An 11,679-nucleotide genomic window follows, 5' to 3' on the forward strand; every position below is an offset into this window, starting at 1 on the left:
AAAATAATGCCATTACTATTTCATTTTCATCGACAAGCTGAGAGACAAATATGAATTCAGGGTGGCGCAAAGAGAACGCATGTTTTTGGAATACGTGTAGCGACGTTGGTTTTAAAGACACAAACGTTTAATTAACACCAAAACCATCGGTAAGAAATTCAGTTCGGATAGGTATACAGTGATGATTTAAGTATGGAAGATGATGTCGGAAAGATGACGTCATTGTTGCTGTCCCGACAACGTAATCTCACGTTTCGGCGATGTCTCTTGGCCGCTCCCCAGATTTGTCTGTGGAGTTACCTCAAGTCGAAAACCTCGTTCAGTCTACGAGCTGAAAGTTGTCATTCGTGAAGGAATGACAGCTTTGCCAGACGAAATGTTGGCAAGGGCAATGCGGAACTTTGAGGAGAGGATCCAGATGTGTGCAGCAACAATGACGTCATCTTTCCATACTTATTTCATCACTGTATACCAATCCATAACGATGGTTTTGGTGTTAATAAAACGTTTGTATCTTGAAAATCAACAACGTTACACTTACTCCAAAAACATGCGATCTTTTTGCGCCACCCTGTATTTAAAGTAGCATTCTAGAGCTATTTCACTTGGCTATGTCTCGGTCTTGTCTGGCTTTGTTAGCATCCTTTTCGTTCTCATCTCAAGATATACAGTATGAACAACGAAGTCGACATGTTACCGCTCATAGAGCTCATTATGGCAAACAACTTTTCTCAATAATGTTTTTTTTTCTGCTTCACGACTCGTTTCGACGCTATGGGCCCTCGGAAACTGGAATTTATCCTTAACGTATATACAACCACGCAACACAGGATCAGATCTGCCATGAATGGGTTGACTTGCTGTAAAATAATACAGTACACTCTCATTGATTCGAACTCCAAAAACGTTCGAATTATCCAAAATTCGAATTAACAAAAACATCACATCATTGAAGATTGTTTCAAGGGGAAAAAAACTTACAGAGTAATTTAAATTATCCAAGTTCGAATTAGAAAGAGTCCACTGTACAATGGACTCTTCTGTCTCTTCTGTAAATAATCAGGTGGATATTCGTTCGAAATTCGAGACGAAGCTGGCACCATGTATAATTTGAAAGATCTTAAACTTCAGCAAATTTCACATAGAATCGATACTCCTGTCACAAGTATAGAGAGAGAACCAGATCAAATTGATTATTAGTCCACGAACCAATCATTTTTTTTGGTACATCCTTGGGTTGCATAAGCTAACGCTGTGGTCCTACTCCATGTATATAACAAAATGTTATAACATAGAAATTATTACTGTTTTTAAGGTTTAGATGTTTCTGAACGCATACAATTTGCACATTTCAATAATAAAAGTTACTATCATCTGCATATATGCTTCACAGACAAATGAAGTCAAAATTTGCTATATTTATAAAGTGTCACACACGTAACGCATTTTAGTTAATGATTTTCATGCTTCAGCATATGCCATCATACTCAAGTTTTTTCATTTGCTAGCAGACTCCGCAAAAGTATGTCAAAATTCTATGAAAACAGCTCGTTGTGAATATTTTAATCCAATCTCTCATGTCTAGAACCTTAAATTTTGTGTGTAAAATGTCACACACTTAAAGTTGGAATTGGATTGAAATGCTACTTAAAGTCAAGTTTTTGAGTTGTGTTGCATATTGAGTTGGTGTTTTTAAGTCTACTTTATGCACAGTGAGGCTAATTGGGATAATGTACCTAGGTACTTCGTATCTTTCGGGGCGACAAAGTAAGATAATTAATTATCATCAACACTTTCCTTTATCGTTCTAGCTGAAATATATGTGTTTCCTTTCATTCACTCTTCTTCCTGGCCAATCAGCTTTGTTTTCCAAGTTTCCACGGAAAGTTCCAGGTTTGATTTCTCATCTGGTCACGAGAGATCCTTTGTGATCTCATCAATTTCACCTAATCAATTTTCATCCTCATCGCAGCAATTAGGCAAGGAGCGATAGAAAAGCGACGTTAAAAAATTAAAGCACCATGGGAACTATATTCAAATTATGTACAGCAGGTCCAATGCCATGCACAGAAATTCTCTTAAGTAGTTTTAGCAGTCCTGTATCCCTACATTTTCTTGCCTTTGGCCTTACTTTGAGGTTTAGCCGAAGGATAAAGTTATGATTCCCGCCAACCTCCCCTGGACCAACATTGGGCAACACATGGAACACATGTGAAGTCGACAAAATATGCACAGTCTCTCGTGCATACTAATTGCAAAATAAAATGTACGGTTGGTGTCAAAAGTTGGTAGTGCAGACAGATCAAAGTAGATTCGTGTATACCACGTTGCATACGATTCAAGGATGGAGTATTCTGTACATCAAAACCTTATAGGATAAGGTAATACTGTGTTTTCTATTCAGATGTTTAGTTCCAACAATTTTTTTTCAGCAATTGTGCTATTCATCAATTCAGATTGAAGTGAAGCAAGAATGAAGAAAACAATAAAACTCTATTTCTAGTGCAATTTATTTCGCATTCGATGTACAAGAATGGCGATTTCTTTATTTTTATTTCACTGAAAAGAACGAAGCATCCCGACGAATCTGAAAAGATAAATACAAATAATATTAATAATTTTACTGTTAAATTTATTATGGTGCGATAAGGTTCGTAACTATAATTACACATGTCTTGTTAAGGCACCACCCTACTTTTGGCCTGCGTCAACCAAGTCGTTTTCAAAATTCCTCTAATTTCGATAAAACGCTGATATTCTAAATTCCAAAACATTTAGTGTGCTTAGAATTGCTTCTAGAGTGTTCACGAGAATTTTATTTTAATTTGCTTTCACTGTTGTCAAGATATTTTTGTTTTAAAATAGACTTACGTAGTCACGAAACTATTGCAAATATCTAGACACAATAGGGTTCATAAAAATGCTAAACAGATATAATTTTGCAAAAAGGAGAGGAATTGTCGAAAATGACTTCCCTAGAGTCGACCAAAGATCCAGTGAAATCTTAAGCCTTAGTATTTTTGGTAGGATAATTAATATTTGATGCAGTAGTATTTCGTATAACAGAAACAGAAGAAGAGCAAGAAAAAACTTACCGGCATTTCTTCGTTTTCCAGTTTAGCGCTTTTTGGAATCTATGAGATGGTAACATCGGCGCAGTTGCGGGTTTGTTCTTGGGCACCACATCCCATTGCTCCGGTGCCATCACCACAGTCTCCCCAGTTGTGGCCTGAAAAACAATCCAGGTAGGCATTTTTAACTAACACTATGCTCAATTCTTAGTGATTTGCGACCAATAATATTTCTTGTTGTTTTCATAAACTGTATTTAAGATTCAGCAAAGTATGTTGCTCTGCTTTCTCATATTGTCATTTTACCTCCAAAGGAGCTAAAATACTGGTATCGTGAAAATTATTTCTCTCAAATTGTTCTCATATTCATAGTCTTAATATAGAATATCCTACTCGCCTCAGAGAAACAATATTATTTATTAAACATAACCCGATAAGTTATTTTTTTACTGGAGGATAGTTTGGACTGTATACTTGTCTTGTTCTGGCAGCATTCTTAATTGTACTTTATGCTCACAGTCGCTGTAGAGGAGATTCCCTTTCATATAACGACTTTGGTTGTTCTGCGCACATCTCTGCGCATCCGCCACATGACGTTACACATATGGCTCCGCCCACATTATCTTCTCGCCCTTCAGCGCATGTGCAGGAGAGTGCGTAGCATGTCTGCGCATCCTTTATCGTCCTTTTCTAAGGACTGGCCGAAGAAGAACAGTTTGAATGATGGCTGAGAAAGCTTGGAAAGGAGAGTGAAGACAAAACAGGGAAGAAATAAAGGAAGAATAGTGTATCGAGAGAAAAAGAGGGATAAAAGAAGATAGAAAATGGTAGATGGAACGACACACGAGAGTGAACAAGCCAGCAGAAAGATACAGTAAGAGACATACTAAGTTGAATTTGTTAAACGAAGAAGAGCAGATTAGGAAATTAGAATAGTGATACGAAAAATTAATAAAATGAGTGATATAAGATATTTGAGTAGAAGTGGACGACGTACAATTTTTCTTTTTTGAAATAAAGACCACTCCAGCACAAAGGTTGGCTGTGAAAGAGAACAAAACGTTACTGACTACACTCACCAGCGTTGTAGTGCCACCTCAAGACGCACTGCGTGCACGTAAGTCCCTCAGGCAACTTGACTTCCAGATTGTAACTTCCTGGAATGTTCATGTCCGCCAAAGGCCAGCGAGTACCGGACCCGTCGGCCAACTGGAGGATATACTGGTTGAAGCATTCCTCAGTCTCCAATGTTCCAGGGACGGTGATGGGACAGACGCTGAACTCGAACCAACCCCCGTGGGTGGTGGTGAAGTTGATCTGGATGGGAACCACCTGCCCTTCCGTGTACTCCCTCACGATGATGCCCAGGCCGTAGGTGCCTGTGTTCTCGTTCGGGCGAGGCTGGGGGAGGGCGTAGTCGTCACCACAGACGCCGCACTTGCCGTCGTTCTGTCCCCACTCGACCTGAAAGAGGAAATCGCAATGAGCTGGTGCATTGTCATGTCGATATATTTAACCATGCGACCTAGTTAATTTTGAGTGCAAGTCCACTTTATGCAAAGAGAGGTTAATCTAAACTGGACCTACAGTTTACAGTGGGATCGGAAGTACTGTGTCCCGGACCCTTTGATTAGTCCTTGACATTTATGTACAGGGCGACCAAAAGGCTGATTACAGGTACGTTTTGGCACTGCGGAATGGCCACCACGGTCACCTGACTTCAACTTCTAGTTTATTCCGTCATACTTATACACAGGGTGACCAAAAGTTATGAAAGCAGTTTGCTGATTACAGTTGGGTTGTGGCACTGTAGAATGGCCACGACGATCACCTGATTTCAGCTCATGAATATATATATATATGCTGAAAAAATTCTGGATCTGGATCATCTTCCGTTGGTTCCAGTCTTTATTTTCACTCTGTAGACACATACATCAACAGGACAGCATTTAGAAATGTTTATCCGTTGGCATGAGTGGCAAACACTCATGGGCAGAACACAGGAAACACAAATCCCACAGAGGAATGTACAGCTGTGGTTCCAGTCACCAGAGCCTAGTTTGCTTGCAGTCCCCAGTGTGTACCCATGGAAGCGAGGTTGGGTAGTTTCCGAAATAGTCTGGCGCTGACACCAGATGGCAGGTTTAAAGATTTTAGATTTCTTCATGATTAAAGTCATCACTGTTATAGATATCGAAAAGAGTAAGCTTCCGGTAAATGATATTTTTAAAAAAAATATTACAGTTTGTCATACACCGGAAGCATTTTAACTGAATAATGCATTACGAATAAAACCCTCTGCTATTTCGTTGTGACAAATTTGGTATTATGAGGTTATTATTAGAAACTAATACGTACAAGAAACATCTCTCGCTTAGTGGATCAAGTACATGTCTAGATTTAAAAAAATCATGGAAGGGTGTGACATTTGAAAATTACATGCAGAATCCTCAATAATTTTATCTGTTCAAGAAAAGTTACCACTGTTGATCTTTTACATACTGGGTTTAAGATTAATCTGATTATATGATTGATTTTGATTTCTTTTACATCGATTTTCTGCCATTGTTGTGCGAGGATAAGGATGGATAACGATAAGACGAGATGGATGTAGAGACAATCACAAATGTACGTATATGTCGATGACACCACACAACGCGAGCGCCACAGATGATTATACTGGCGGTGAATCCAGGCGCCAGACCCTCGCTAGCGTGCAAAATGTAGTCCAGGATGTACTACGTGGAAACTAGGTTGACATTTGGGTGTCCTTGGAAAGGATTTCCCTTTAACCCCTGATTACATGAGAATAGTATCATTACTGTCGGGGAAAGGGGTCGTTAAAACCTCTCTTTGCCTCTTAAATACACTGCTAGAAAATACAATCAGTAACACCTTCCTTATGCCACTGCATACGTATGTGAAAAGGTTATCACCACATTGTTAGATCTACTTACGGGGTATGTTCCACATGTAAGCCCCTGGTCGTTGTAGTTTGGAGGCGTGTTGAAGCCAAAGCGCCACATCGATGACCTCATCGGAGGTTCCAACATGTAGCCATGGCCTGCCACCTGGTGGACAAGGAGCGCACTGACCGCCAAGAGAATTCCTGAGCGAATCATTGTTATTGCAGTTTTGATCTGGGATGTCGCATTGAGCGAATCGTCCAGCTTTTATACCGCTGGACTGCTGATAACGATCGACACGATGGTCAAGAGATAAGAATTTTATCTAAGAGTTCTTTAAAAAGAATTGTAACATTGAGGCATTTGACAGGTTGACATTGATTTCTTAATTGGCACGTGATTTTCGAAAGGCTGCAAGACGGGTGTATGCGAGCAAGTCAATTAAAGGCAGTGAATGTTCATTGGTTGGCAAAATTACGTCACCTTGGCTTGGACGTACTTGATAAAAACTGAAACTTAATTCTTCACTAAACCTAGCATTCACATTGTAATGTAAGGCAAATACAATTATATCAGGGACGGCGACAGGGGTGGTTATGGGTGGGCAAGCACCCACCCAAAAATTGCTGTGCCCACCCGATTGCCCACTCAATCAAATTCAATAAGTACATATACTTGGAGATATATGAATGATTCGATAATTAAATATATTCTGGTGTTCATAACATGTATATTTTACTTGTGAATATTATCTATGCTAGAAATGTTCACAGATTATCAACCCATAAAAAGCCAATGTTGTCATTAGAAAGTGAAAGTAATTACTAGAGCTATTGAAACAAAAACTGGGATCAAATGAATATTTCGATGATTAAAACCAGCTAGTAGGCTTAAGAGGCTCAAAATTATGCAGGGTATGATAAAGATTATATCAGAATTTAGATTGAACTTGAGGACTGCAGCTCCGGGCCTCCACATACGTATATAAATCCCGGCCTGGGTATGGTTAAAATAATCTCTAAATAAACAAATAAAAACATCATCTTAGCGTTGCTTCCTCCGGCAACACAATACATTATTTCGACTTTTGAATTTTTATTAGAATAATTTAATCAAGAGGACTTAGATGGGCAGGCCATGTGATACGAATGGCAGATGAAAGAATAATTTACGGGGTTCTTGTTGTGAACCCGGATGGTAAGAGACCAGTAGGAAGGCCAAGACGAGGATGAAGGAGGTGGTGGTGGTGGATCCCACTTTAAACTGTAGGTCCAGTCCCGATTAGCCTTACTGTGCAAAAGTGGACTTAAAACACCAACTCAAACCAAACGAGGATGGAGGGATAATGTTGAGATGGACCAAGGATCGGAAAGATTGGATTGATCTTGCCCCGAATAGGGAGACAGATGGAAGACTTCCGTTGCTGCAGCCATAAACTTTCGGGCTTAAGTATGCTAGAGTGTATAATATAGTTTTAATTAGCTCTGAATTAAAATTCCAGAAGTGTCCCTTTTTTATTTCATTACAAATTTAACCTGTTATCTTCAAATATCAATATTGTATGCGAAATATCAACTTTATATTCATTCTAGTAATAAGAAGGAATCACAATAATCACTACAATACTGAAGTGAATAAATTTTAATAAACCAGTTATGTATGGAAAAAGCTACAGAATTATTCAATTCCTAATGAGTGGCTTATCCTATTTAGAAATCCTCTTTCCACACATAAATTTTGCCACATGAATCAGCCGAAAATGTCAACAGAATCTGTAGATGCAGCAGAAGTAAAGAAAAAAAGTTATATCACGAAGCATCCAGAAGACGATTTTGTTAAGTTTGTTTTTAAGCCCACTTTTATGCTCAGATAGGCTAATCGGGACTAAGCCTACAGTCCGAATCAGTGTGCATCGTGCTTCCACCAGACGAGGGGGGGAGTCGAACACAGGACCTTTTCATTATAATGCGACAGCGTTATGCCATTGGGGAAAATATACAGAAAATATACACCAAACCTGGCACCACAGAACATGCGTCCATTTTAAGAAGGTAATTGCCTGAGACAAATATTTGAGACATTCGGAAAACAACGTCATTGTTCACGGAATTAGCTGCCTTGATCCACTAATGATATGATGTGCAATTGAAACTACCATCTCAACTTTCTAAGAGGTATGAACTAATGAAACTCCATTTTTGGAAGAGTAAGTCGTGGTTGATTTGATTTATTTTAAGTCATTTCAATTGTGATTAGATGAAAGTAACGAAGGGGCGAAAACAAACACACGCTGACACTCAAAATACAAACCCTCATAAATTATTACTTTGACAGTGGTTCCAGGCGCCAGGGACTCGTTGCCCTGAAATAATAAAGTTTGCAGGGTATGCTGCACAGGTTGACATTCTAATGTATTCGAAATGGTCACACCATACAACCCAAGTAATCTACAAAAAAAAGATGAATTATTACTGGCACGGTGGTCAACTTCGATGAATTCCTTGGGTCCTAAATAATTTTGTTACCTCAAAAAATATGTTCATGTAACCATACGTGTAATGCTTCTCCCGCATTAGTAATATGACAGTTCAGAAAATGAATATCAACTTAGCTATTAATCTCTTCAATTCTGAACAGATTTTTCATTCTTACTTGTTTATTACTTATGACGAGTGATATTTTGTCAAAATAGTCTTTCATTAGCCTAGGAATACTTCATGCACAATGAAGAAAAAAAATTGTTTTCCATGTGTGATTTAAATCATTCCTAATAAGACGTTCATTTTAATCCAAACATTCAGTGGCGGCGTTTAGGAGGAGCGGGAAGTGAAGGATGCAGTTCCCCCGCCACGTTTTGTCACTCTTTGCCCCCTCACTATGGCCTCTTTATGCTACCAAGAAAACGTATATTGTCCTTGCCCCTCAAATGTTAGCACCCAATCGCCGCTACTACAAAACATTCAGATACATTTGTCGGTTGTACAAACCTTGTAACCTAAGAAAAGTGACGCCCAAGGAGTAAGAAAACTCTTTCAGTCAAAAACTCATACGATGAAAATACTATGCTCAGGAACATGCATTTAAATTACTTCACGATTGTCTACCATCACACTTTCTATCATTGTCGCCGAATCCATAGGATCAAGTATGTGCCTTGTATTTGCAACACAAGCTTAAACCTAATTCACATTATTTTTTCACTGTATTAACATGCATGAAAGAATGTGATTAGAATGTATAGCTGCGCATTTGCAAACACTTCCTTGAAATAATTGTACCCATCAGAGACAAAGCGAAAGGAAATGGAATAAGATGCGACAATAGATTAGAAAAGATAAAGAGAAAAACAAGAAAAAGAAGTAAGAGGAAAATCGGGAGTGTAAGAGAGAGGGGGATACATACATACGTCTTACATACACATATATATTATATATGGTCTTACATTTATACTGCCCATCCTAATCTATGAATATGGAGCTTCTGCCCACCCGGTCGAAAATTTCTGGCCCCGCCCCTTATATTCATGTGAATTAAGGAACTAATTTTCCGTGTTATTGTCCAACAGCTTCACGAATGACTTTCAAACCATCCGCATGGAGGCGCCAGTATCTTGCGTATTAACATTTTAGACGTAAGTGAAGTATCCCATTATAGAATCTGCCATTTTGGGCGTGTCGTCAACTAGTGCCCCTTGTAAGATATCCCCCAAACCGAGAACTTCACATTTGTGCCGAAGATCTTAGCCAATCTCGTGGTCAGTGCTTTCTTTATAGTACCTCACAGCCTTTAAAATACATTTCTTGATCTTTGCTCATAAAGTTTAGTTTCGTATGTCTTGAACTCAGACAAACCTTCAAAGAGTGAAATGATTCTCACTCTACCCTGCTCAACAGAGGCACATCCCCAATCCATGCCCGACATAGCAGCGTAAGCTCTCCGTGAAAAATCCGCCAAAGTAATTATTGTTTTAACAAATGTTAAATCGTTCCTTCATCTAGTTTTTTTTTTTTTTTTTTTTTTTAGAATTCAATCAAATAGAATAAATAAATAGGATTATTACGTACGTAATTGGCTATTTACATGTTTGTTGGGGTAGAACAGGAAGGTTTTAGAACGTAGCACCAAACAGTAATTATTATTTTATTATTTAAATTATTCGTAAGATGCAAAAGTAAAAATTGATCTCCACTTAACTATTTATCACTTTTTAAAAATAGTATATTTATTGATTCATTGAATTACAGTTTTTAGGTGCGTCGGGACTTTAAGCCATTTTGCACCTATTAATGTACGTATATGGGGAAATAGCCCAGAGATGCGTATGCTACTGTGTGCAATACACGCACTCAAAGGAGTGCTTACTGTTTCAGTTCAATTCGAAAAGAAATTAGCATTTCATGCCCTAAAAACCTTCATAACATAGCCGCAGTTATTTTCAAAATTAAAAATTTGTGATGAAACGTAGCTGTAATATTTTCTGGGTCAAGATATAATAAAATAAATACATTGTGTACGACAACACTTCTGTTTATCAAGACTTGCATTTGATAAGGCATCCACTGTATCACGTCCCACGTGAACACATACAAGGTGCACTTGAAATTTTCTTCTTTCTTGACATTGTACTTTTGTGTGTGTGTTGACTATACAGTGTAAAATGTTATCTTTGGATTCAACAATTGAGATAAGCCAAAAGAAATAACAATTAATTGGTCCTGTGCAAGGTCACATTTGAAGGCCATTATCAGAATATGCTTTTAAATGAATCTCGACTATTGTACGTATCTTTTTTTACTGTGTCATGTGTCATGTGTCATGTCCAATCATTTCAAAGGGGTATGGTTGGCATTCGTACTGTTTTTGCAGGACCTCGTGTATTCAGCAATTTGTTTTTCTGCTCTGTAAAAACATTGTTTTAAATACTTTATGCTCAGATGCGCTAATAGAGACTGGGCGCACAGTTTAAATTGGGGGTCTGAACCACTAGGTGCGTATCTCGTGGCGGAGTGGTTAGCACAGCGCATTACGACGACAGGGTTCCAGAGTGTGAATGCGAATCCTGGCCCGGGCACGGTGCTTTTTTGTGAATATCCCTTAAATATCTTCACATCATCCTCATCGTCGCGATTAGCCAAAATGGACAGAAAATTAAAAATAATTTTAATGACTCTTATTAAAAATATATCTGTAGCACACGTAACCTCAATTTATAATCATTCTCTGTCTTTATGCATGATAAAGTATTACATTTAAATAACAAAACCGTTGAGTTCTGTTTTTTCGTGAATGAACTGACGGGCTGTTAAATTTTATCGGGGGAATATTGTATTTTTTTCTGTATCTTCCAATTTTGAAGATGAGGATGTATAATTATTTTTTGTAATAGATCAGTGATGGCCAGCTTCCTCAGATTAAGGAGCCACAACGTACATTTCGTAGTAGCGATTTGCCTCACTACATTTTGACACGTCCATTCCTCTTGTACAAATGATTATTGTTCTTTCATAATTACCTATCTCGTTGTAGTACAAATGTTTGTTATTTTTTAATCTCTTTAACTTGATTTCTGTGTTTAGTCAATATTTAGACCTATCACTGATAATGTCAGGATAGTGACTGACCTGTATATACATATCTTGTAAGATCTGTTGCCATGGGAATTACGACTGTGTTTTGTCTTTAGTTCGGGCTTTGGAGTTTTA

The 11,679-nt window shown here is 38.2% G+C and overlaps 1 protein-coding gene across 1 annotated transcript; it reads right to left on the reverse strand.

The window, feature by feature from the left end:
* Positions 1-2,492: 2,492 nt before the first annotated feature.
* LOC145999903 (uncharacterized) lies at positions 2,493-6,210 on the reverse strand. Its single transcript, XM_083137179.1, has 4 exons — positions 6,029-6,210; positions 4,151-4,535; positions 3,096-3,229; positions 2,493-2,587 (listed from the first exon to the last, which is right to left on the reverse strand). Exons 1-3 carry the CDS (start codon positions 6,191-6,193, stop codon positions 3,135-3,137), a joined length of 645 nt encoding a protein of 214 aa, XP_082993305.1. The 5' UTR covers positions 6,194-6,210; the 3' UTR covers positions 2,493-2,587; positions 3,096-3,134.
* Between the last annotated feature and the right edge of the window lie 5,469 nt (positions 6,211-11,679).

Source organism: Lepisma saccharinum, chromosome 16 (assembly GCF_977018435.1).
Source record: "Lepisma saccharinum chromosome 16, izLepSacc3.1, whole genome shotgun sequence".
NCBI classification, from domain to species: Eukaryota; Metazoa; Arthropoda; class Insecta; order Zygentoma; family Lepismatidae; genus Lepisma; species Lepisma saccharinum.

Excerpts from the sequence above, each read along its gene's own strand:
- LOC145999903 (XM_083137179.1), bottom strand. The coding sequence starts at position 6,193 with ATGATTCGCTCAGGAATTCTCTTGGCGGTCAGTGCGCTCCTTGTCCAC. Across the intron at positions 4,536-6,028 it reads TTACATGTGGAACATACCCC|GTCGAGTGGGGACAGAACGA; the intron begins GTAAGTAGATCT and ends TTCCTCTTTCAG. Across the intron at positions 3,230-4,150 it reads GAGGTGGCACTACAACGCTG|GCCACAACTGGGGAGACTGT; the intron begins GTGAGTGTAGTC and ends ATTGTTTTTCAG.